Below are 27,665 nucleotides of genomic sequence, written 5' to 3' on the forward strand. Positions count from 1 at the left end.
AACAAAATGCATCCTACATCTTTTTCCTCCTTTCGAAACAATGATTTATGCTTTCATATTTTATAGTCAGAAATATGCAAATAATAATATCTCACATAATGAATAGACAGATAAAAAAACCTCTTAGGATTTTTCCAATTGAACTATTTTTCTCTCGCCATAGAAGCTTGCTAAAATTCTCTAGGCTGTTCTATCGATGTTGTTGCACGAGCAGTCATGAAGCACATCTTAACTTTCTTTGAATAGATGTTTGTCTTTAATCTGGAGACAAAAGTGTTGAAAGAAACTTTCTAAGCCAATCTTCCACCCGAGCTCTTTCAGTCCCACCGCTTGGAAAGAAAACGAAGCTAATGAGCTCTGGAAAATGTACGACTTTAGGATATATTATAGTTTTAATGAGCTCGGGTGTAATGTTCCCCATTTCAGACCACGCGTCATTCACTAGAGTATTATTTCTTTGTTTAACGGTAGCGCATGAGAAGACACATGAATATGGATATACAACTCAAACAAAAAAGAAATGGGAAAACATTACGTTCAAGCTAACGACGTCCATTTTGCAGCCAGGCAAGGCAACGCCGAGTTCAACAGAACCCTCTCTTTTTAAAAACGCAAATTAAGATAAGCTATGGAACATTTGAGTCAGTTCGGCTTTGCGCCGCGCACGATTCAAAGCGAGTTAATCAAAGATTAATTCCCGATTTTGACACTGTCAGTGAAGGGCAAGTTACAGCGAGATACGGTGATTTTAGAACCATACAGAGTAGCTAGGTATAGAGATATTTTTCTCGTATAACTTTGGGAAAACAATTTTTCACTCAGAGTGGAAAATAAAAATGCAATGTCCAATAGAGATATATAGCGTTTGTCAACGTTACACACTTAGTAAACTAAAATACGTAGATTATTCGAGTTTTGATATTTCGGCTACTGGATTACAATTCTTCGATTGTACGTTACATCAAGCCATGCTGGTGCCCTTTCACAAACGATTTCTCATTCTCATTCGTCCGAATTTTAATTCAGCTGAAACGTTAATGGACTAACCCTTACAGGTCTAATAATCACTGGTTATTTTCCCCCCCTGATATTTGGATGGGAAGTATTATATTTTTGCGAATTTTTATTGAGCATGTGACGTCATACACTCAAAACTAAACATCGCTCCATACATTTTCTTTGTATTTTGTAATCAAAATATCTTCTAGTTTTATACTCAGTATTGGAGAAAAGATAGCATAAAATGATTTTAACCACAAGTTATGTACGTTAAGTCCCTCAGCGAACCTTTGGGCTTAATAGAATTAAAGTACAACATGAAGTTATTTACAAAGAAATGTATGGAGCAGTGTTAAGTGTTGAGTGTATGACGTCACAGACACCTATAGAAATTCGTAAAAATATAACACTTCCCATTGGAATATAAAGAAAAAACTTTAACCAGTGATTATTAAACCCTTAAAGATTATTCCATTGAAGTTTCAGCCGAATTAATTTATTTATTTTGGAAGATTTTCGTGCTAGTCCCCCTTTAACCGCACAAAGATGGCCGCCATATTTTTGTCTTTTGTAACTGACTCTCTTGGGAATGCTTGAAACCCAACAATTCCCTACTTTTCTTTGGGCTATACAGTATATCCACGTCTATGGATAGTCGACATGCATCTCCGATTGGCTGTACGCATTATTGAAGTCCAACTATTTACAATATCTGCTCTTCTGTTGATTCTGGTGACTATTTGCAGTAATTGACTTCAACAGTCTTTCGACATTCTTGACACTTAACCTTACAGCACCAGTAAAATTTACAGTTGCACCGTTCTTTTTTTATTTCTGTGGTCGTTATAAATCCGCGTCTACAGCACATCAGGTCACATCCATCAATGGCCTGAGATGTTCTATTGCACAGGCGTCCATGAGTCCCTAACGAACCTGTACTCGTATCTGGATCGCAGAAATTCGGCGAAGGGACCAAATAGACGAGGTCTAGCTTAGTATGGGGCTTAAACTTATTATCCTGCGGGAGAAGTACATGTTTGCCCCCGATAAGTTTGAGCTCGACTTCCGTAGCGCCGTCAAATTTTTCTTTAATGTGGTCTCCAACCAAAGTAAACTCGGGCAAGTCTCTCCAGCAAGTTTTGATGTTGCAGGAGCCTGATACTCCATGGCACTTGCATTGCAGCTTCATAAACTTCTTTATGGCCTATGGAATGACATGAATAAAGATTAGAAAAAAAGTTAAACAAGCGCAACAACAGTAGTATTTGTATGCTATTGAATTTATTAAATTTGGAGCATGCGCATAAACAGAAAAATCTATTAAGCTTCGACTGTTGTATCACAGCGTGTGACAATCACAACAAAGCTAGGCTCCAACTATGTGAAAGCCTAAATATCGAATTAGAATAACGGAAGGTTATTTTCTTGAAATATGTTAATGTGCGCGCGCGTGAGAGCGCAAAGCATGTTGACAAGTTCTTTTTAAATAAAGTTCACACTTTGTTAGCTCTACAATTTATAGGTGGCTTTTGTAAATCTCTTTAGTTTGAGCGTAATATTTTCCTGTCAGACCATATGTCATTCCCTAGAGTATTATTTCTTTGTTTAACGGTTGCACATGAAAAGAAAATTGAATATAGCCAGGTAACGTAAATAGACCTTATCCACTGCTTTCCCATTACAGACCATGTGTCATTCCCTAGAGTATTATTTCTTTGTTTAACGGTTGCGCATGAAAAGATAATTGAATGTAGCCAGGTAACGTAAATAGACCTTATCCACTGCTTTCCCATTACAGACCATGTGTCATTCCCTAGAATATTATTTCTTTGTTTAACGTTTGCGCATGAAAAGATAATTGAATATGGCCAGGTAGCATAAATAGACCTTATCCACTGCTTTCCCATTACAGACCATGTGTCATTCCCTAGAATATTATTTCTTTGTTTAACGGTTGCGCATGAAAAGATAATTGAATATGGCCAGGTAGCGTAAATAGACCTTATCCACTGCTTTCCCATTACAGACCATGTGTCATTCCCTAGAGTATAATTTCTTTGTTTAATGGTTGCGCATGAAAAGAAAATCGAATGTAGCCAGGTAGCGTAATAGACCTTATCCACTGCTTTCCCATTACAGACCATGTGTCATTCCCTAGAGTATCATTTCTTTGTTTAACGGTTGCGCATGAAAAGATAAATGGATAGAGACTCAACTCAAACAAAGGATCTTATTCTCAAGAGAATGAAACGTGGTTTGAAAATGGAAAACATTACGCCCAAGGTTAAGAGCTCTACCTGTCAGATCTCAGTTGATTATAAACAACAAAATAAGCATTATAATGAAAAGTGACAAGAAATCTTAACTTACCAAACGCCCTGCCATATTATTATGCAAGTTCATCTTTACGCGCGCTGGCGTTCCAATTCCTCTGCCTCTTTCACGAGCGTCCACAAAACGCGAAGAAAAATTGATTCCAAAATCAATGTCATCGCTGCAGCCAGCCCATTTCCATCCCTGAGAGGACTGCCCACGGTATTTTTTGTCACAGCCGCATTTCTTGCCTAACCGTCCTGCACTGCAGGCTTGTGTCACGGAATAGGCAACTCCTGCTGATGATATCGCGTGAACAAATGCGGCTTCTCTTGTGCCTGAAGAATAAGACAAAAAGACTCAGTTTTAAGAGTTACTTTTTTACCAAGGCCACCTCCCTTTGTATATTTGTAGTTTGTAAACTGCGCTGGGGAAAAAGACTTTGGCGGGAAAGTAAAAACTGCATTTCCATTTTTCCATGCAACAAAAAAAAAAGAAAAAAAAGTCTAATTGCAGCTATTTTGCTGTTTGTGCCAAATGGTACACTTCGTGAATACCGCTTAGCTTTGGTAAATACAATTGTTTCACGGATATTTGGCGTACACGCATTTGATATACTTATTTCAATAAGGCTAGTCACCTGAAAAGCTACAAACGTGAGACCGACAAGGATTATGGGTAGATATATATTACATGTTTCAACCGCTTGATAACTGTTGATGGACTTGCACATCTTTTACCAGTTACAGTCTCACCTCTATTGAGCATCCTCAAGCTGCAGTTGGCATCAAAAAAAACTTTACTTGTTATATATACGAACATTTTCCATGATCCTCATTGATGTCAGCTTTCTAGTTCCTTTGTGACTAACTTTATTGAAATAAGTGTATAAAAAATTTGACCACACCCACCTCCATTTACAGAATTTCCAAAAACAGGAGATTTGCTAAACTGAACAGTCGTGCAGTTCCAAGGACGATATCGAAACTGATGTTGACATTCAAGAAGAGCTACGCTGGCTCCATTCTTCACACTGTCCATCACATCAACGTTTTTCTTGCAGACTTGGACTTGCTTGTGATTGAGTAGTTGACCAATTTCATCGCAGTTTTTCTTTGATTTGAAACGAGATGGGCTTGAGCCAGTCAAGGCGAGCGATCTATGAGAAAAATTATTTTTTAGTTTTACTCGTTATTTTTTCAGTTTTTTTCCTCGCTATTTTAGTTAAGATTTAAAAGGTTCGGGTTGAGCTAGCTAGAACTTGGTAGTAGCAAGGAACAGGACGGAAAACAAAAAATAGACCTTTTCGGCTTGGGGTAATGTTTTTCCATTTCAGACCACGTGTCATTCCCTTGAGTATAAGATTCTTTGTTTGAGCTGTATCCATATTCATGTGTCTTCTCATGTGCAACCATTAAACAAAGAAATGATACTCTAGGGAATGACACGTGGTCTGAAATGGGAAAACATTACGTCAGAGCCGAAGAGGTCTATTCAGTTTACATATGAGCGAGACAAATATCAAGATATTATAGTTCTGGGGGTGGGGGTGCACAGGCAATGATTTGCAGAACCAAAATAAAGAAAAAAAAAGGGGGGTTCCAATAAAAAACATACAAGCATTTACCTGCAATTTTTAAGCAAAATGGAAATAGATGAGCGGACCTTAAGCTATTATGGCGGGTTTAACGTGTACCTCTGTGCTCCCCCTAGTTACGACCCTATGATATATTCTATTTTGTACGCCCATACACTGATTCATCACGAACGAAAACCAAACAGAGAAAAATATCAAAGCATTTACTCTTCTTCCTTTCTTGACTTTACGAAGGAAAAATTTGAATAATCAAAATAAATTACTCAGTGGTTATTGAATAAAGTTTGTTTAAATGAAAAAAAAAAAAAGAGGAAAAAAGGAGAAAGAAAGAAAGAAAGAAAAAAGAAAGAAAAAAAAAAAGAAAAGAAAAAAAAAAGAAAGAAAAAAACAACGTATGCACTACGAATTTAAAATACGCTTTTGTTCGATATTGGCCATCTTCAGTGCTATGACGTATAACGACAATTAAGCATTGTACGCACACACATATCAATGAAAGTTTATGTTTTAAACTTATACACGTAAAATTACGTAAGCAAACTCCACAGGTGATGACGGAAAGGAAAAATATCTTTAATCATCTGTGACGCAAGTATAAAACACTTTCGTAAGTTAAGTTTGTTCTTTGTTGTTTGCGATAAAAATAAGAAAATAAAGAAACAAAAAGAAATAGAAAGGGATGTTTTGAGAACGTAGCACAAAAATCTTGAAAAAGAAAAGTACGCATTCACATGATATTCTAAACAATGGGCGAACTATAAATAAGGGCCGATCTGTTGTAATATATATATATTAAAACCACCACTCCCTGTACGGGGCTCTTCCGTGTTGTTAGCTCCACACGCACTACCACTACATTCTATATTTACAACATTCGACACTCAATTCTCATTGATTTTTATTTATGTATACGTTTCCTTTTCCATCGAAAAACAGTTAAAATGGAAGCTATTAATTTACGTAATTACCGAATTGGACTCCAGGAAAGTTAAAGTAATTATTTGATAATAAATAAATATCTCGAGGCAATTATGAATATATTGATTGAGTTAACAATGCCTTCAAATTTTATCGATATCTTCGGAAACAACCTCTGGTGTGATCTACAAAGTCAGGACATGGCTAACTCACTGATCGAACCCTAAAACAACTTCGAGGTTGATCTAAGTCAGGGAACGGCTAATCCATATAGTTTAGTGTGTTGGCTTTGCGGAAGGTGAGAAACCTAAGATTCCAAAGACAAACCTTTGAATCAAGGGAGAGACTCTAACAAACTCTACTCACACGTGATGCCAAGTCCAGGAATTAAACCTTAGCCGGACTCCAGAGGTGAAAGGCGGGTGCTCCAGGGCTGCGACACCTTTCCGAAATTGGCGATAATCGAAAACGTTTTCAGATTTTTTATCAACATTTGTTAGAGGCCCGTGACCGATTCACGGTAGACGTTTCAGCTCTCAGCGAAGTAATTATCCAGGAATAAAGAACTGAAGCCAAATATTCAAATGTCGAAAGAAATGAAATTACTGGCATAAGCAAATTCAGTGTCATCTTGCGGCGATTTTAATGTCCATAGTACTGTAAGGTTATATAGAAAGGCAGCTGTTGGACTTCGAATTAAATCCGCTCCAATTTTCGCACACAACTTAGTTTTTACATCGCGTTTTATGATTTAACATGATTTAGAAACACAATTATCTTTTTGATGATTTAACGGTAGAGAGCGCAATTCAAGATCGCCAGAGCGCAATGCCTTATCAAGATAGATCTCGAAGTCAGTAGACTACAGAAAGCTGCATACTGCTATTGTGGCGCCTTGGTCTCTAGCAGTCCATCGCCCAGATTTCAAACATTACAACATTCCAAGATTATATATACATCCATTGTGAAAATACTTACAGCCACTGACTTGAGAAGACATAAGTTGTAAGACACATTTCTAGTAAAAGTATTATTGCTGCTTGGGAGGCTACGCTTGACATCTTAAAACACGGTTATTCTTCGACCAACTTCTTGAATTTACGATGATCTGTGTACAAACGTATTAAAATGATTAGTATTTCATAAACAAAAGGTTGTAATCTAAAAGTCTATGGGTTGAAGGCGGCGGATGGAACACAAAGCGATACCGCCGTTCTAAAATTTGGACGTCCAACTCTTGCGTTCCACGATGTCAATGCCTAAGGCGCGCATCCCACAACAAGCTAAAAGTTACTATTCCAATTTAACAAGTGCAACGCAGTCAAACATTTGTTAAACACATGATTTTAATGGGGTTTTCAGAGTTGAGATATCGTGAATCAGGTGAATCAGTGTCAAGATATACCGACCGCATCTCAGTTTAATCGAGTAATTGTGTCACTCAACAACAGGACTCAAACACTAAACAAAGGAATTACAATTCCAGAAATTGCTGGTCATGAAAATTGTAAGCTAAAATGTGGAGGCAAGCAGCACTAAGATTATGTAATCTATGTGTGTTAGAGCAAAGTTGTATTCCGAGAGCTTTTTATGCTTTTTCAAGGAGCCTAACATAATTTTTAATCGTCTTTCAGAAGCAGCCTCACTCGAGGCATCAATAGACAAACGATTAAGCCGATTCAATTTGTCTAACACTTAATATTGCACTTCGGTAAGTGCCTTTGTTTACGGCAAATAGTCGGTGCCTTTTGGCAGCTTCTCTTTCAAAAACCAAATGCGTTTTCTGTAATTTCATTGAGATGGTTCATAATTAGGGTCCTTCTTTGCTGCGCTACCGCTTGCCGGTAAACGAAGTCCGACTCATTTTTCTCTTGTTTTAGTTTACTTGCATCGAAAACCGCATCCATACTTGCTTGAACTTGTTGCCTCGTCATGAAGAACGTTTAGCTTCTTATGCTTGTATTATCAGCATTAATTATACGATAAATACAAAATCAAAATATAAGAAATTTTAAGAGAGATGTGTTGTCGGTAGAGGGCACCCAAACATGTCTTTGCAAGTGAAAACACCTTTTTGGACATTAGTGGTTCGTCTGAGTAAAAGAGGCTTTACGAAGTATACTCGTGTGTTTTTTTAACGCATTTTTTAGGTTCTAATCAAAAGTTGTCTTGTAAAAGCAAAGCAAAATTTCAAACACAAGTCTCATACACTGGAAAACTAAAGATACTTAAACTTTAGTACTTAAAAGATCATAAACATTCCATTTTATTTATGCTAGACATTTTTGAAGCTCAAAAAATTGAATTTTCTAAACTCCTTGGAAATTCTGACAAGCGATGAAAATAAATTTTAATCTACCTTAGAAAGACCTCTTTAGCAATTCTCAAAAAATTCTTGCCTTACCCTCTGACTCAAGGATGATACAACGATTCCGTTTTATGGAGTCGTTAAGAATTTAGTTGAAGTTCCGGCTTCAAAACTACATATAGATGCAAAAGCTTGGTTTATGCCTCTTATACTAATACTATCAATTTTATCAAACTAATATGCTTGCAACTATACGAATATATATTGAATTAAGGCAAATAAACCAAAGATATTATTTAAAAAAACATGAAAATTTTGCTCATATGACTTGATAAAATTCGAGTCGTTTTCTGTTCAGTGTTGGGAAAAAAGTGCCAAATGGTCTAATACCAGGTTAAACCTCTTTATCTGAGTGTAAAAAGGATAAGCTCAATCAGAAGACAAAAAACAGATCAGAATTAAAGATGTTTTTTTCAGGAACTAATATCTTTACAGAGGAAATCTTTGAAAAACTAACGCTTCCTTAGGGTATAAGAAGATATAACTAACTAAAAACTAGTGAGAGCTGCGTCGGTGTTTCTAATGAAACAGTAATGATAAAAGGGTAAATTTTACACCGCGAAAAGATGAAAAAACTTACTGACGTAGAGTATAAGATTTGTCTTAACAAGTGGTATTTTTTCACTGGTCTTTTCACAAGTGTGACGCGAGGCTATCTCAGTTCCGTTTGCGTGATACATATTTGCGCAAGTTCTACGCCTACAACGTGTTTGATTTTTAAACAAACGCCAAAATTAGCTTGTTGAAAATGAGCAATTTAGAAATCAAAATATATCAAAGTACGTCAAATGATTCATCAGTGATGAGTACGTTACCTCTAAAAGTAGGTTCTGGAAAAAACAGTTCTCCGTGATGTTCTTTAATATCAACTGTGAATGTAGCGATCCCCAACTAAACTAGGTACCTCGAGTTACTTAACTTTCCGATCCCAGACAAGAAAGATTCTGTCACTTTTATGCTCGTACGAAGGTGTTCCCTTGAGACCCCACACCTCTGACGAACCCAGACCGAACAATACCCAAAATGTCCTGATTTCATCACCGAAGTATTTTGATAACAATAAGAAGAGCTATATTTAATAAGTATTCGGTATTTTAGCATTAAAATCATTGTTGGGAAATCTTAGGCTATTGTTTGAAGCAATCGTTTGTTGTATAATTATGAAGAGTTGAGTTAATTAAATACTCGATTGATACTATGAGTGTTGGATGATATTATAAATGATCACTTCAGAACCGGAACTTAATTATCACCGATATCAAGAACCCGCGATCTCGATACGAATTATCTAAAGAGAGACTAAGAAGTTTTATAAGAAATCAAAAATTTCAAGCAACTATAGATGGTTTCTAGATCCTTCAAATTAAGCAAGTTCTGATTTATGAATTCAAACAAACGGATAGATTTTTTAAATCATCGTTTAACTACGATGACACCCACTGCTGCGCGTAGGCTTCATAAATCAAATCACGTTGCCTCACTAGAACGTTTTAAAGTGCTTTGTTAAACCAAGAAGGACTTGAAAATTAAGGCATCAAAAAAATTTTTAGGCATCACTGACTGTCCCTAGATCAATTCCTCACTAGTCAAATTTGTGTATCTAAGTGTAAATATGACACTGGCCTTTACTCAGTTATACACGGATTTTATACAACCAATAATGAAACGATTACTCGGCATTTGAACTGGAATTAGGACTACGTCTCAGCTTTTTCAAAATCAAAGAAGTAGGATGAGATTTAAGAATAAGTTTAGTTTTCAGAATTATTTAGAATATTAACTCATTCAAAATCAAATTCGCTTAAAAGTTATCTTAAAAACCTACGAGGTTTCTCAGTATAGAGTTCTATTAATTTTATACTATTATCGTATGCTTTTCCCAAGGAATACATTGACTTACAGCCAAGGAAAAAGACTCAGTAGATCACAAAGAAAGATAAAAGATGCGAGTAGTTTTTGGAGACACTTTTGAATTATTATTTTAAGCCACTCAAAAATGATAATGACGTGAAAGAATCCTTACCCGAATATATCACAAAGCGCTACCTTCTATGGGACCACGAATTCCAGTCTCAGTGAGTGCTTCAAGTCTACTGCGAACTTGTTTTTATATCCTTAATTTGGTGGTATTTTATAGCTCAAAACTGGGTTAATTTCCATGTTAATGGTGCAAACCTGCTTCCGTAGCATCATTTATTCAAAAATAGAGTCTTCCACGTTACCATGTACGGCTTTATAAAACACACGAAAACGACTCTGACCATCTGACCGCCTACGCGCTTGCGAGAAGCTCGTTAAACAAAGCCAAAAGCAGCGTCTTGAGAGCTTCTATACTCTTTATTCCATTATAATATGATAGTTCGATAAGTTTTACTCCCACTATCGTAATAAATTTTCTAATTATGATGATTTTTTGACGTTCACTTTGTTCAGCGGATCGACACCCACATAGGCTGTTAACTCCTCATTTTTAGAGACCCCATTAGCTTTCGAAGACTAGATTTTCGACTACAACTCTAGTCTCAGCAAACTAAATAGAATCTTGAACGTACTAAAGAAAAACTTAAAGTGGGGCTTGAAAAATAAAAGTTTTAAGTCCTTGGATTGATTGATTAAAACAAAAAGTCGGCTTAGGGACGTTCTGTGAGTGGATATCAGTATCATCTCAATGACTAGTTTCTATATCTGATTATCTTTAGTGCCTGAAGCCTAGTTTTTCCGTTGATAAGAACAATTGCTATCAATGTAATTGTTCTTTATATCAGATAAAATAGTTGTAATCTTAGGACTCGATAGCAATAGTCAAAGCATTTTCTAAAATTAGGGAAGTGGAGTCACATTTACAATTAGTATACAATAGCCCAGACATATAATGTTCTTTTACTTAAATCGAATGACAACCATTTTACGTTTGTGCTTCTAGTCTTCTACCGTATATTATGGATGCAAGATGGATGGATGGATGTTAGTTGAGAGTTGTATGCATAGAATATTCAATGTGGTGGTAGTGTGTGTGAGTCACAGTGCGCCAAACTGGAAACCAGTTTATGATATATATATACATAAGTACCGAATTTGTATCTCACAATATAAAATGGTGATATACTTATTTTATTTAAGCAGGGCGGATACTATGAAGTCATTGAAGGCCCACCAACACAAGGGCAGGCATAAACAAAATAAAAAATAAAATAAAACAATATTTATTTAACAATTTTCCATACAAATCAAACCACAACACGACAGTTTGGAACATTCGAAAAAGATACGTAGGAAAAGGATTTTTAAAAACGTCTATTGCAATACTGTTTTATCTGAATTGCGATCTCCTTTATTTCGGTAAAATTTATTATTATATCACTCTGGTAGTCGGGACTTAGATAAATTAATTTTGAGTAAGGTTATGAGTAGCTAAGAGATTGATCTGCTCAGAATTACTTCGTTGAAGCGAAGCCTCTGAAATCAGGCTACTATATATGTTAGATAAAGTAGATCCCAATCTAGACATGTGCATTTTGGAATTCCTGAATTGCTTTTCGTTGACGGTACTATAAATCATTTAACCTATCTTTATAAAAATGATTCCAATTTTTTCTATTCTATTTTTGAAATCTCGTCAATCAGTGTTCCTTTGATGTCTTGTAGATTCTGTACAGTTAGGACTGAAATACCTTGCCCATTTGAGAATCTTTGTTTTCCTATCTAGTGTCAGTTTGCTTCGTTCGAAGCCGGTTAAACAAAACAGCGAATGCTATTAATTTAATTAGACTTTACTTAACTAGTCTAGCTTGTTTGTTTTTTTTAAAGAGACAGACGAATGCATATGTTTTTTATTTTATTTTCTTGTTTATATTGAATATATTTCTTCGTAAAAAGAAGTCTTAAATAATGGTAATGGTCGCTGACATTTTCGATCCTTTAGATTTTTTTATGATGACAAGATAAACATGTGCGATTCTTATGGCAGAGCGAGGGAACCATTTTGGCAACATTTGCTAAAGATCCTATTCGTAAGATCGATCAAATATGATTAATATTGGAAGATTTGAATCCCAAAAAAATTTTCGCCTCCAGCACCGTTTTCTAAAGTCTAAAATGCAGTTATTAACTCAAGTGCTTTATTTTTAGACTTTTGAATTGTTCTTTCAAGCCTGATTTGAAGAGTTCGAAGTAGAATTTGAAGTGGTACAATTAAAAAATGCCTTTTTTATTACGAGCAGGTGAAAGTGGTTTATGCTTACAGACATGACAGATCTCGTATACGCCTTGTAGGAATTACCCATGCGCAAAAAAAAAAAAAAAAAAAATAAAAAAAAAAAAATCCAGAATACACAGAATATCTTTTTTTAGTCTACAAGAATAAATATTGCATCTAAAACTGGACCTGGTTTACTGAAAGCTATTTTTCTGTTACCACGTTTCATGTTATCGTATAAATCATTCCTTTTTGCTGCTTTATTGGTTGTTTTTTCCAAAGTTTTTTTTTTCCTAATTTTTTTCATGCTTCAGTCTGCGCTTGAAAAAAACCGCATATCAAATGCTGCATCGTCATCCATTAAGAACAATTAGAACAACTTGTTTGAGTGAAGGTACATGTTGTTCGAACTGAGATCAATACAACTAATGTTAGGAATGACAGTTTCTTCAAATCCCAGACATTTATAAGACCCATTTTTAGAATAGCCTCATCGGCACACATTCAAAAATATTTTTATAAAAGCAATATAAGAGAACTGCTTATTTCTTTGAATTTTCAAGTGGTATTGTTACATGAACACTCTGGGAGCTATAGAGAACTCGAAAAGCATGAGAAACGCTACTCAACTACGCTTCATGTTCCTAAGCTTGCTTCTCTCGTGTTCTACAGCTCTTAGCATGTTCATACAGTATAGTACAGAGGTGCATGCGCGCGCGTTTTATTCAAACCCATAATTTACTTTGGTCCATCTTTGGCTGACTTATCTATTGGTGCTTAACCACGATCGTTTTTCTTTTTTTAAAATAAGTGAACTAAAGTTTTAAACTAGTTGAGCGACGTCCTCAGTAGTAATTTCTTCGACAGAGCATATCGTTGACAACGTCAAAAAGCCAACTTCAAGAGTTTGTTTCCTGTTTGGCAAACCATGGTTTGTTGTTTACAAAAGTGAAGTTACCTCTTGCAAATTATATAAAAAGTTGTAAAGAAATGATTCCAAAAATAAATTTTGAGCCTATGTTCTCAAAATAAAGTAGCGGCTTTCTTAGTTACGCTTTTCTTTTTGTAATCTAAAGGCATAGAAAACTGAAATCTTGCATTAGTTTTAACAGACAAAACTAACTTATTAAAAATAGTAATCTTTCCATGCTTAGAAATATTTTTACATTGTTCGTATGCGTAATAATCATTACATAATACACGTGTGCTTGTGTTCGTTCGATAAAATACTCACAAAACGGAAAGAATTTTAGTCGTTCTGAAGAAATTTTTTTGCTAAATAGAAAGCGCTAGACCAGAGAATTTGTTCATATGGCGAATAAATTATTTTCATGTTGGAATAAAATATTACGCACATATCTAACTAGTTTATATATGAAGAGAGAGATTAGCTAGATAATAATTATCGCAAAATCAAAAATTTGTTTTTGACATTATTAGAATTACAGAGGTCCATACCTGATCCCGTGAGAAGTAGATAAGAGGCAATATCGCACTCCTTATCAAAATTCCAAATATTGTATGCGTTATGGACGTCCTTGACCTGCACGAAGAGCAGCTCAATGTAAAATGAAGAACTTTTGAAATTTTTTTTGGATTTTATGCGTTTCGGCGTCAAAAAGCCGATATACCGTGAATGACAGCTAAGATAGTGCGGTTTTTGTCGGTATTAGGCTTAAAGTTGCTTAAAGGAATGGTCTGGCTGGAAGCATGCGTTTAAAAATTCGCCCAGAAAACATCATCGGCTCATTAATGGTTAACAAATTTCAATACATACATTGTTGGGATCAAGTGCGTTGGATTTTTGACGGCATATTTCTTATCAACTTCCGTCTCTTGTCAACTTTCTAGCATTTTCCTGAGTAGATTTAATGGCAGAACCGTGGTGGTGGTGATAGGATTTAGTGAGTTACAATCAGAAACTGAAGACCAAGAGTGAGGGTCAAGTGGCCTAATCGTCTTCTCACGTGAGTTTTGACACAGGAAGCCAATGAATAAAAATTAATGATCAAGTAAGGGATTCCGATACACGCATCTGACTACGCAAAAGAAAAAAAATGCCTCTCAAAAATAGACTTTATCAACACTGTTTTGCGAATGAAAAAAACTGTTACGGAAAGTTCACATTTTAAAAATTTTCTCTTCAACATTATGATATTCTGTCCTTTGATTCAAGGGGTTTTGTTCGGGTCCTCTAGTTTAACAGTTTTCTTCCCTTCGTAAAACCTAACCTAACACGTTAAATTTCCATTCGATGTGTCTGTCAGTCGTGCCTTCAAACTTAGATCAGTCCAGAGGTTGTTTCAGGTCCGATCTGTTAGTAAGTCATGCCCTGCTTTTACTGGCGGCGCAGAGGTTGTTTCATTCGATAAAGTATAAGAAAGTTTAAAAGTTTGAAAGAAATCCAATGAATGAAATAATCAACATGACGTAAGTCAAAAAACAAATCGTTTGGCCTGTACAAATATTTTTGTTTAGATATATATTTGTACAATTTTTAATCCAAGCTGAACAAACTTAGAGGAAAAAAATCACTTGAACTTGTGCTGTAATTTTGAATTAGATTTAATCGTTTTAATCTTAAAACAATTACCACGGTACTTATATTGAGTGTAAGCTACACTTAACGGTATACGTACAGCTTATACGATTGCTTATAGTGGTACCACTTAAAGATACTTCAAACATTAATGACTCCTCTTCCATCTAGCTTTTGACATGCATGGATTTACATGGCGTAACCATTCAGTCGTTGCGTGGAAAATGAATGGCTTTTTACGTACTGATTACAAGGTATCCGAAAGCTTCTTTTGCTACGAGTAAACACGAGAAAAGATGTTTGGATAGCTTACGATAAGGCAGGAAAACCAAAATAAATAAATGTACAATGAATGTCTTCAAGAAGTAAGCGTTGGTCCTTTGCCCAAATCAGGGCACGGCTATAACTCACGGATCACTGGGATTTAGCTGGTAAGGTTTTGCTTGAGTTTAGTTTAGCCAAGAGTGAAATTATGGACAAGAAGCCATACAGCTATAAGAGACGACCTATATATGTCTCCCCGATTAGTAGTGCACTTGTGCCCGGCTAGAAGATATAGAGACATTAATAAAGTTATTATTATTATAACTATTATTATTATTATTATTATTATTATTATTATTATTATTATTATTATTATTATTATTATTATTATTATTATTATTATTATTATATACAAGAGGCAGACACTTTTTTCCATCGTAATGCGAAAAAAATCAGTTGCTACATACATGCATAGTACTAACATACGTACGTGCATTGATGCACCATTATGATTACCCCAGACAACAACATCTGCACAAGCAATCAACTTCATTCTCACAAAGTTCTTTTCTATAATCTTTCTATAGAACGTTCATTGAATCTTGTCAACTACCATCTCAGGAATGAAATCAATCAGTGCTTCTTGGAATGATAATCGGAAAACAACACCGATCACGGAACTTCGCTCTTAATTTCCTCTTGGACTGTCGCTTGTCGTTTGATGGAAAACCCAGATCGACTAAAAATGTGTTTTGTATTAATTCTTCCAATTGGGAAACTTCTTTTTGACTATAATGAGGTGTAATGAAGCTAGGCTGATTTAAAGATATCACGGACTACATGGACCGTGGCCACCCGTGCGCTGGGTTAACTCATATCTCTCATTACTTGAAGACCATATATATTTTAATCATCACTTTACAGTGTCACTATTGAATAGGATTTGCAATTGGCCTTGAAGAGTTCCTTTTACACATACCGCCCTTTGGGTTCAGGAGTTTCATAACAGAAGCGACCTTAGGGCCTCATGAAACTGCAAATCCAGGTTGCAGAAGCATTCACATCTTCATTACTTTGCGAATGAGTAAGAACTAAGCCGAGTCTCTGATAGACGAGAGTAAAAATTGCAATACCCCAGTTTCGAATTCTCTTTGCTCAGTCTTAGTCTCGTTTGTGCGTTATAATATTCAGCTATTCAACCAAAACCCGTGGCATTTTAATCAAGTCGTATTGTTCCGTAGTGCTTACATTCCTTACTATACAATGGACCTTAATAAAAGAAAAGAACACATTTGGACACAATTGCTGAGCTGCACTAGTGACATAATTTCGTCTCGTTCAGAATGTTCATCAGCTGAATCGCTAGTTTTCAATAGAATTCTTTCTAGCCGACAGCACATGGTGTGGCCACTAGTGTTTGACCACCACGTGGAGGAGATAATGAGATTCAAAGACATTTATTATCAGCTGAGTGAAAGCCAGCAATAGACCTCTTCGGCTTGGGGAAATGTTTTCCATTTCAGACCACGTGTCATTCCCTTGAGAATAAGATTCTTTGTTTGAGCTGTGTTCATATTCATGTGTCTTCTCATGTGCAACCGAGCGCAAACCTTAAACAAAGAAATGATACTCCAGGGAATGACATGTGGTCTGAAATGGGAAAATATTACGTTAGAGCCGAAGAGGTCTATTGAGGCTAAGACTGAGCAAAGACAAATTCGAAATTAGATTATTGGTGGAAATCGTAGTTGACGAGCATGTGAAGTCGTATCCGGGTTTGCCTAATTGTTTATCATGAGTTAATGTTACTGAATTAATGAATACATCTAGAGATCAGTAAATCCACTCCATTCTTCGTTTGCACGTTACGTCATCGCGGCCATGTTGGTACCATTTAACAAAAGATTTCTCATTAGCATCCATTGTTAACGGTACCACAATGGCCGCCATGTTTTTGTCTTTTAACTCTCTTGGGAATGCTTGCAACCCATCAATTGATCATGAGTTAATGTTAGCCAGAACTTGGAACTCCTTCAGTAAAACATCATTTTTCTTGATAACGCAATCGTTACTAGCCATTTATCTTCTCAGTAAACAAGGGTTCGTAGGAGTGTAAGGGATGTAGATACACCCTTGTTGATGAGATATGATTTACCTCAATAATTCACCTTCCTTAATCGTGCCAAATGGCATAAAAAGATCTGTAACTAGAATCGAACAGAAAGCAGGACAACCCTGTCGTTAAAAAATATTTCAGCAATTACACGAACACATTCATACCAAAAATGAAATGCCGTGCACCGCAAGTGAAAACTTTAAAAGACTCATCATTCGCTGGGGCCCTGATTTGGGACAAAACTACAAATACGATCTAGTCGATCCGCTGAATGAGATGACCTAATACGGACTATGACTCCAGTTTTAATGCTGACAAAGCTAAGCTTGTAGTTTTGTCATCGTGTGGTTTAAGGCATGTTTAGGGTACAATACGTGTTGATGAAAGAGGAATTCAGGACGGATGGTTCGCAGGGTAGGTCCACGCCTTCCTCAAAAGCGGAACTATAAGTACTTACGACACTCGTAGGAGGGAATATCCACGCAAGATCCCGGTGTATCTTTGTTAACTCATCAATTAACCAATCAGTCAGTGAATAGTGAATTTCAAATTGGACTTGAAACTTTGAATCTTCATTCATTTGGATTTCGTGAGAAAAAAAAGTCGTGGAAATCTATCATAATATTTGTAGGATTTTTAAATCTGGCAACAAGATCTTTTCCTTTTTTTTAATTAGCGAATACAAAAGAGCACTATAAAGATCAATGAGTGTAGAAAATTTGAAAGGCATACCAGCGAAATTCAAACGATTGGAGATCAAATTTTTTTTTTTTTTGTTTTTTTGTTTATTTCTGAAATATGGCCCCTTTGTGGCCTCAGTCCAACATATTGAAATGGTATTGTTTTTCTTAATGGTTTTACATTTTTTTTGAGCTTTCGCATTTCAATTTGATAAACATATTTCATCAGAGTGAAAAAGAAAATTGCCATGAATACTTAGATTTTAGATGTTTATGTTAAGAAGCTGCTGGCTTTATCAAAGAGGACAAATAATTATTGATCAGTTTGACACCATTGAGTGGGCACGATCCATTTGCCTCTCAAATAAACAAGCAATGTTTATCGATAGCTATCTTAAGTCAACCACAACGACAAACTAATGGCCCATAGCGCCAGCAAATTATTTCCTAAATATTTGTTTTTTCGCTTCCACTCGAACCAATATTTATCTTTCAACATGAATACAAAGACGAGAGAGTTCGTCTAGATGACGGGAACTAATTGTTGATTTATGAGCTATAACGGAACACTCTCTACGAACTGATTTAATGTTATCAATGGGGGTCATTACTAAGAATAACTTTTTTAAACAATAATTGAAATGGTCTTCTCGTTTAGTTAATAGTGCAGTCCATATTTACTAATTTAGTAGGAATGGGGAGGTCATAACGAATACTATAATGATAATAACAAAATATATATTTTTTATATAGCGCTATTCATATTATAAACTATTGTTCGCGAAAGTTAAAAATATATCATAATGATACAATAACGGAATATATATATATTGTCATAAAGAATTGCAACATTTGTTTATACAGCTTTGTATGTATTTTAGCCCAAAAGCCAGTGATACCTAAAAAAAATATAAGCTTTTTGATCATGAACTCATCATGCAATTAAAAAATAAAATAAAATAAATCATAGAATCCTTAGTCGACTAACATCTCTTTTTTTTTCTTCTTCTTCTTCTTCTTTTTTTTCTTTGCTTTGTCAAAGCATTTAGCTGTTGTCTTTTAAAATATTGCTTCTTTATGCTTAATTTTTGAGAGCTAGTTCTCATTAGCTAGTATACCGATGGTTCATCACTACTGACCGGCAATATTAGGAACTCAGGTCAATATTTACAAAGCACTTATCTAGTATCAAGCGGTTAACCGTAGCCCTGACGAAGAGTTGATCGAGATCAAAGATATACTTAAGTCACGAAAATAAAAATATGCATGTTCACCAAGGGTTGACTGGGCTAGAGAAAGAAGACTTCTGCTACACGTGAGTCATTTATGATTATGTAACTACAGTTTGGTATCTCTTAAAAGCGGTTCTTCTTGCAAACACGCAAAACTCGGTTTAATAGCTGTTTTTTCCTATTTCAAGAGAGCTGTGAGGTAAAATGTTTCCTGTTTTCGGAAGTCATGATCGAGAGGAGTTAAGTACTCACTCGCGTACATTCCGGACCAAGTTCCGCTCGTCCTGGCATCTCGATCACGTACAAACATTTTTGCGAGGAAGCCGTGCGATTTTCATGCGTTAAAATATTTATTGACGTTTTTTGTATTTATAGTTGGTCTGTTTGCGCGCGCTGATCAGACACTATCGTCATTGAGTGTAGTTTCTTCTAAGCACTACTAGAAAGGGAGAGAGACTAGAGAAAGAAAGGAAGAAAGAAGGAAATAAAGAAAGAAAGAAAGAAGGAAAGGAAGGAAGAAAGAAAAAAGGAAAGAAAGGAAGAAAGAAAGAAAGAAAGAAAGAAAGAAAGAAAGAAAGAAAGAAAGAAAGAAAGAAAGAAAGAAAGAAAGAAAGAAAGAAAGAAAGAAAGAAGGAGCTATGAATTCTTTAAGAAAAAGCTGCATGGGCCAAGTCCAACTCAATCAATGCGGACATAGATATTTGCACGGCACTTTTTCTTCTTACGCTATCTAGAGCGGCCGGCTGTCACCCCAATGAGGGGGACTTCTCAACGTTTCCGCGGTGGGCCAGCGGAAGAATAAGGATCTGTTCTACTTAACCTGTTAAAAGCCTTCATTGAAAGACCCTTAACACATGAGTTCTCGTAAGTCAATGGCGAAGATTGGAATACGATTCCACGTGAATAATCAACCAGACCTAATATTTATATATCAAATCATATATCTCATGTATCATCTATCTTACTCTACCGAATACTGGCTGATGAGAGAGAAAAGAGTTTGCAAGAGAAAGAGTACTTCAGGTTCACTGATATCAACTCATGTATCGTCTATCTTACTCTACCGAATACTGGCTGATGAGAGAGAAAAGAGTTTGCAAGAGAAAGAGTGCTTCAGGTTCACTGATATCTGACTCATGTATCATCTATCTTACTCTACCGAATACTGGCTGATGAGAGAGAAAAGAGTTTGCAAGAGAAAGAGTGCTTCAGGTTCACTGATATCTGACTCATGTATCATCTATCTTACTCTACCGAATACTGGCTGATGAGAGAGAAAAGAGTTTGCAAGAGAGAGTACTTCAGGTTCACTGATATCAACTCATGTATCATCTATGTTAATGTACCGAATACTTGCAGAGTGGCAATTACGAAGGTTAATCGTGGATGAGAGGAGAAACAAAAGATGTTGCAAGAGAAGAATAAAGGGATACGTCAGCTTCGCTGTATCAATTCATGTATCACCTATACTCTAACTCTGCCGGATACTTTTTGAGTGGCAATAAGGTTAATAGTGGATGAGAAACAAAAGATGTTGCAAGAGAAGAATAAAGGGATACGTCAGCTTCGCTGTATCAATTCATGTATCACCTACCCTAACTCTGCCGGATACTTGTTGAGTGGCAATAAGGTTAATAGTGGATGAGAGAGAAAAGATGTTACAAGACAAGAATAAAGGGATACGTCAGCTTCGCTGTATCAATTCATGTATTACCTACTCTAACTCTGCCGGATACTTGTTGAGTGGCAATAAGGTTAATAGTGGATGAGAGAGAAAAGATGTTACAAGACAAGAATAAAGGGATACGTCAGCTTCGCTGTATCAATTCATGTATCACCTACTCTAACTCTGCCGGATACTCGTTGAGTGGCAATAACGAAGGTTAATAGTGGATGAGAGACAAAGATCGTATGCATTAGCACTCATAAAAATACTAGCATCTTCTTCGTAACTTCACGCGTCCACTGATACTCTTGGGTTCATTACAATATATTCCCGTGCAGCATTCGCATCAACCAAGACTGTAAAATACTGTTATAAGAGACTGTAAGAACTAATCATTGGACTTTTCTTGGAAATCAAATCATAACGCACAGAATGGACATGACTTAATGTAACTTGGCACTGAAATGCTTTTCAAGCAAAATAGCCGTGCAGCATTTGCATCAGTCAAGACTAAAAACCTGTTATAAGAGACTGTAAAAACTAATTTTGACTTTTCTTGGAAATCAAATCATAACGCACAGAATGGACATGGCTTAATGCAACTTGGCACTGAAATTGGACAGTATACGGCCACTACATACGTGCTGCTCATTAACAGTATCGCTATGTAGAAGTGTATGTTATATCGATGCCATGATCTTTCAGCAAAATGGGATTCAATATCGCGTGAATATAGCACGACATTGAAGTGAGTACACTTCGTGGAATTATCGAGCAAATGTGCGCAATTGTATATTTGACAAAATATTTCAGTTCAAGAAAAACGCTGACTAACAAACTTACTATCATACTTGAGAGAAGTAGTGACATATGTACACCACGCCCGGACAAACCTCCTTGGTTGTAGAAGCGGTGTCTCGTCTTTAATTGTTGCTAATTGTATTAACTATTAAATACCGTATATAGCTTCAATGCTGGAGTCGGAGGCTACACGCAAAGCTCACCGGCTAGTTTGCTTATAAAGCGTTCTATTAGAGCGCGCAGGTACATTCATCAACGCAACGTATGATGAAAAACTGAATCAGACTTTTACAGGACTTAGAGAATTAAGTCATAACAAAGGAGAGATAGCAATTAGGGAAGAAGTGAAATGTTAGATCTCTAGTCTAGGCTTTCTGTTTGATCCAATAAATGTTCAAGAAGGTGCAAATGGACACTTTACTGTGCAGCTAACCTCTTGCAGTAAGTATACAGAGCGCTACTAGATTCCCAAACCTTTTGACTTATTTTGTGAATCATTTGAATGTCGAGGCCAATAATCTATAGGTAAAAAAACTGGGGTCAAACAGTAACATTCTTTTGATAGATATAGAAAAAATTCAATTTGCACTTTAGACGTCATAGCGTTCGAGCTTCTTGACTAACACTTTTCTCGTATTTATCTTAAAATGTTCCTCTTCAAAGTAATAGCATTAAGATGGATTGAGTATTGGAAAAGATCATTGAAAGATAGATCAAGCTCTCACTTTCATTAATCTTCGTAATCAGTCATATTTGCTTCTTGAGATCGTGAGTACCTCGCCGGTTCAAATCATAACTTGACAGCAGAAGCGAGTCGTGAGAAATAGGCCGACTCAAAATCTCAAAATCTACTTAAAAACAGCCCGGTAGAATGTTTGCAAAGTTCATTACTCACCGTTATATGCTTCACGCGTAAAGGGGAAGTTGGTCTTTAGGATTGGTAGATGGTTTTTCGAACTACGATGTGAGGTAATGGTCTGCTTAGAGTTTCAAGATTAGGTGTAGTGATCAGCGTGAAATACGATGAAGGATTGATGACAAAATCCAGGAATCATGATACCAGTGATGGGATTGTGCGCGGCTTTTGTCGGCTTCGGAACGGCATCTTCGTCGAGAATTTCCGATCGAAATGCGCGCGATAAGAAATCACTTCGTTAGCGCATTAAAGTAAATCCCTCTCGAGTTCAATTGATAATTCCTCTTCCAACAGGATTGAGCAACAAACTTCATTGATTCTTAACGCTTCTGATGTTTAGCTTGAACAACGTACGTCTTTATTTTCCAATGAAATTCTAGAAGAGATTTTAACCTTGTATAACAAATATACAGTACCGAATAACGGATAGAAATCATGCTGAGAACAATAAGAAAAGAGTCGATCAGCTCTCACGTTTGCCACCATATCAAATGTTGGCTCGTTTTTGGACAGCATAAATGTAACTGTAGTACTCATTTAAAGCACAAAACATCGGCTATTATGTATGAAAAAAATCAAATTCTAGTTGTAAGAAGCTCAAAAGCGCGCCTGCTATAGACCCCTTGCACTGAGTCTCGAGAGGATTTATTCTGGAAGACAAAACAATGAATTTTTTTCCTTTTTTTTTTTTTTTTTTTTGCATAAGAAAAGACGGCCTATTGTTTTGTCCCTCAGAACAATCCCTCTCGGGACTCAGTGCAAGGGGTCTATATCTATCTGTGGACCTATTTACTTCTGGAGTAATGTTTTCCATTTCAGACCACGTGTCATTCTCTTGAGAAAAAGCTTCTTTGTTTGAGTTGTATCTATGTTTATGTGTCTTCACATGCGGAACCGCTTAAGAAAGAAAATATACTCAAGGGAATGACACGAGGTATGAAATAGGAAAACATTACGCCCAACCTAAAAAGGCCTGTGTCGTTGAAGTTCGGCTGCATGACCTGAATGCAGCTTATTATTATTTATTTATGTTTTTCGTTTATTTTTGAATTCAAAACTCAGAGATCTGTCATCAAAGATCAAAAGGTCTTTAAATTCACCATCTTCTACAATGTTGCACCACGTGCAGGTTTTAGGAACGTTTGGGAATGTGTCGCAACTGCATTACTTGCTGTGGACAACAACTGAGAACCCCTCTAACAAGATTAACGACCACGGTGTATTTGACGGACCTCTGCTGGGACTACATCGATGTATAACCTTATATTCACGAAAACAAACTGTACTAACTGTATTTCCTGTTTTCGATTCGAATATTTTTTGTGCAAATGAAGGCATTTTTTAAGAAAGATAATAACGTTTTTGATTTTGCATCCAGTTATGTGTGAAGTCAGTGATAAAATTGTTTTTGGAGATAAATATTTGCTTGCATGATCGGAAGAAGAACTTAACCAAGCTTGGTTCAGTTATCACGCAGATGCAAAGAGAAGCGCCCTAACCACAAAACAGCTGCACTGCACTCGAACGAACGAACCCTGTTCATTTGCTGCTAAAAGATGAATAAACTTATATTAACGGTCATGTATCATGCGGTGTGTTACATAACCAAGCTTGTGCATGATAGTGTTAGGTTGACGTACTGTGAGCTTAGGGAACGGTCTTAAATAACCAATTTAAAAAAAACGTTTGTTTAGTCAACTTGGGTGGGGTGGGGATCAGTTAAATATTGACACGATTCAAGGAGGTATCACTCAGTAGCAACCACTAATAAAAAAAAAAGTTTGCTTCTGGGGCGGAGGGGTTCGAAGGATTTAGACGGGGGGAAACATGCCGTTTTTAGACAACTGGGGTGTCAGTTAAATATTGACATGCAACCATGAACCATGCAAGGAAGGTCGCTTAAAAACAGCCAGTAATACTGAGGGATCATAACAAATTGAAGATCGGGTTTTTTTTGTTTTTTTTTTTTGAGGGGGGTTGAGAGAAATGAGAGAGAGAGAGAGAGAGAGAGAGAAATGGGGAATGTTGCATGTTGCATTCCACGCCCGAACTGCACTATGGGCGACGTGAACTCCATAAACGAAAGGTCACAATCATATGAAATTTCCACGAACTTTGTCCACACTTTTTTTACGTATATTTTCTTTTGTGCTGACGATATAAAATCGAAGTTTCCGTTTCTTTAAATAGCCTGCGAAGTATTTTAATATATACTCCAAAAGAAAAACAACAATATTTTCACTGTACTTGAGATATAAAGCCATCTCAAGTACAGTGAAAATATTGATTTTTTTTGTTTTTTTTTGTTTTTTGTTTTTTGTTGTTTTTTTTTTTTTGAGTATATATTAAAATACTACGCAGGCTATTTAAAAAAGAAACAGAAACTTCGATTTTATCGAACTCTGGATCAACTTCTGCGGCGGGCTAGGCCTGATCAAATTCAGTACAAATCGACAAAGTTCTTTGTAGAAAAAAAAAAAAAAAAAATTACATTGAGGAAAATAATTATTTTGCTTTTGTATTTTCTTATTAACCTCTCATCCATTTTGTATTTCCTAATTATAAAGCTCTTATATAAAAGCTTGGGCGTAATTTTCATTCTCTTTTAAGACCATGTGTGTGATTGAACGGAAATTCGGCATCGTGTTCAGAGAGGGAGACAAAATGAAGAACTGAAAAAAACTGAAAACCAGAAATTAAAACTGTCTATGAAGAAGCATAGTCGGCAGATTCATCAGTATAAATAAACTAACGTTGCAGTGGTAAAGTAACTCGTGATGGTCAAGTGGAAATCCATCAGTTGGAATCAACTTTAAAAGGCGTAATTGAACTCCAAGTGAAGATTGTTGTTGAACCTTCTGCCCTCGATTGTTCCAAGCACGTTTTTCATAGTCTTCACTGTGACTCGTTTTTATGGTCGTAGAGAAGTCATTTTAAAATTACGGTCGAGTAGAAAACGATGCCGCAACTGTATGTTTCCCAATCATATACGATAACCTGGCATTCTTATGGGAAGCCATTTCAATGTTCCTGCATGTAGCGCATGTAGTACCGTGTAAGTGTTGCAAGTCAGTACTGCATACGTTTCCCACTCAGACAATATTCATTGTTATGGGAAGCAATTTCAATCTTACAGCATGATGTCATACCGTGTACGTGTTGTAAGTCTCAATGCCCGGTTGTACGAAGCCTGAATAACGCTATCGGGCGGATAAATCATTATCCAGTGGATAAGTCGATGCTGTTATCCAATAACTTTATCCACTGGATAAGATTTATTCGACGCATAACGCTATCCAGACTTCGTACAACCGGGCCCAGTACTGTACGTTTCCCACTCATACGAAAATCATTCTTATGGGAAGCCATTTGAATAGTACGGCATGTAGTACGTACTTGCTGGAAGGAAGAATAGTAGTATGTTTCTCACCCATACGATATCCATTCTTATGGGAAACCATTTCAATGCTACTTAATGTCGTACCGTGTACGTGCTTTAAGTCAGTACCATACGTTTCCCATTTGTACAAAAACGTCTCAAATACATTTAATCCTATATGATTAAAGCAAAGAATATATACAACCATAAACCACTTCATTTTTTGCCGTTCCAAAACGAAAGATTCGGAATTTTCATGAAGCACCAAAACTGTGTCAGTAATGGTTATTATAGGGTGCCCATGATTAATGCCTTCCTGCCTTCCCAAAATTACTCTAGCTTTACTGGTATATGATCTCTATATACATTTACGCATGGTAACAGTCTCAATCATTTTCTCTCTACAAATATACATGTCCGCACAGAACTACACTAGTCAGTCATAAAGCATGGTTAATATCTAAATCCAATTATCACCTCCAATCTAAAAGCAATATTTTCAGGTATCGAAATAACTAGTTAAAGATGAATATACATCTTGAGACAAAGGAAACTAAAGCAAAATAGGAAATCGTTTGTTGAATTTTCTCCGCCCTCAGAACAATGCAATTAAGTAAACTATTGATGACCGACTCCCAGACGACAATCACCGAAGTTTAAGCACAAATTTCGACGTTTTGAACGCAATGGTAAAAGGTTTTTGACAGTGGAGAACATTTTGTTTGACGTCTAAAAAAAAAAAGATACAGTTGTATTTTGTAGGACATCATTATTGGATTATTGTGTCGAAATGGTTTCAATTTGTAGACAACTTGTGACGTTTTACTTTCAGAAGGAATTCAAAGTTTGAAAAGCAAATTTACTTTTCCGTCTACCAAATGAAAGAGTGGTTTAGTGTAAGTCTATTCTCTTCGAGTCTAATCATTCTTGTAGCATTTGCAGTAGGCGAATTGAAGATCATTTTAAAGCAGAACTGGAATTAATCTAAAACAAATAGTTTCGCTGAGGTTTTTGTTTTGTTAACAAAGGTTCAAGAAGGTTTATCAAGTTTTTCAATCGTCATCCAATCTTACCTTTTTGCGTGGTCCAGCTATTTGAAGTTGTTGAAGACTTCTTATATCGTTGACGCACTATATTCTGCTTGCTTCGGGGTTACACTAACAAATATGTTATCACGTATACCTTCATGATGCGTGAGAATTGCGCTACGCTATAACAAACCTTAGTTTGAAAAATGTATATATCACCATTAAACATTGCTTTGCAGTTTGAGCGTGCATAAACTTGGAATAAAGTTAACAGGATTTATAGCAGAAGAAACATAATTTTAGAAATGTAAGTTGTTGTACACTCACCAATACTTCAAGCTTTATTCCTTGGAGAAGAGACGAGTATGGACGACGGTACAGCAGCAGAAGCTCAATAGGGAGCTCTTCAGAACTCCCTTGTGACAAAGTTTGAGGCCCTTCCTGCGAGAATTCACTTTTTACCTCAGTTGTCCGCCCAGGAGCTTATAGTGATTACCTTAATGAGAGCAGTGCCAATCGATATGAAGCGAAAGAATATCTTTGTCAGATGGGATAGATTACAATGCCAACACCAAATTACATTCATTTTTTGTAAGGTGCGGAAAGAGGAAACGGTAATAACCATTGCATAGGCGTAGAAACTGTTTCTTTTCG

The 27,665-nt window shown here is 36.2% G+C and overlaps 1 protein-coding gene across 6 annotated transcripts; it reads right to left on the bottom strand.

Moving 5' to 3' along the window:
- Nucleotides 1–233: 233 nt before the first annotated feature.
- On the bottom strand, nucleotides 234–27,626 carry LOC116292346 (protein Wnt-4). 6 transcript variants are annotated; one of them, XM_031699641.2, is made up of 6 exons: nucleotides 27,339–27,626; nucleotides 27,057–27,140; nucleotides 6,806–6,935; nucleotides 4,224–4,471; nucleotides 3,370–3,650; nucleotides 234–2,203 (listed from the first exon to the last, which is right to left on the bottom strand). In XM_031699641.2, exons 3-6 carry the CDS (start codon nucleotides 6,886–6,888, stop codon nucleotides 1,736–1,738), a joined length of 1,080 nt encoding a protein of 359 aa, XP_031555501.1. In that variant the 5' UTR covers nucleotides 6,889–6,935; nucleotides 27,057–27,140; nucleotides 27,339–27,626; the 3' UTR covers nucleotides 234–1,735. The 6 variants fall into 6 exon arrangements, with proteins under 6 accessions (XP_031555501.1, XP_031555499.1, XP_031555502.1 ...); XM_031699639.2 differs by lacking the exon at nucleotides 27,057–27,140 and having other exon boundaries at nucleotides 27,339–27,622; XM_031699642.2 differs by lacking the exons at nucleotides 27,057–27,140; nucleotides 27,339–27,626 and adding an exon at nucleotides 22,584–22,937.
- Between the last annotated feature and the right edge of the window lie 39 nt (nucleotides 27,627–27,665).

The sequence above is a fragment of the Actinia tenebrosa genome, unplaced genomic scaffold (assembly GCF_029948245.1).
Source record: "Actinia tenebrosa isolate PJP-AT-01 unplaced genomic scaffold, QUT_ActTen_1.0 PGA_scaffold3__52_contigs__length_22856419, whole genome shotgun sequence".
In the NCBI taxonomy this organism is placed as follows: Eukaryota; Metazoa; Cnidaria; class Anthozoa; order Actiniaria; family Actiniidae; genus Actinia; species Actinia tenebrosa.

Bases quoted from the DNA above. Each gene is read 5' to 3' on its own strand.
- LOC116292346 (XM_031699641.2), bottom strand. From the start codon at position 6,888: ATGTCAAGCGTAGCCTCCCAAGCAGCAATAATACTTTTACTAGAAATG. The intron at 3,651-4,223 runs GTGGGTGTGGTC...CTTATTCTTCAG, and splicing joins TGGAAATTCTGTAAATGGAG to GCACAAGAGAAGCCGCATTT. The intron at 2,204-3,369 runs GTAAGTTAAGAT...GTCATTCCATAG, and splicing joins ATAATATGGCAGGGCGTTTG to GCCATAAAGAAGTTTATGAA.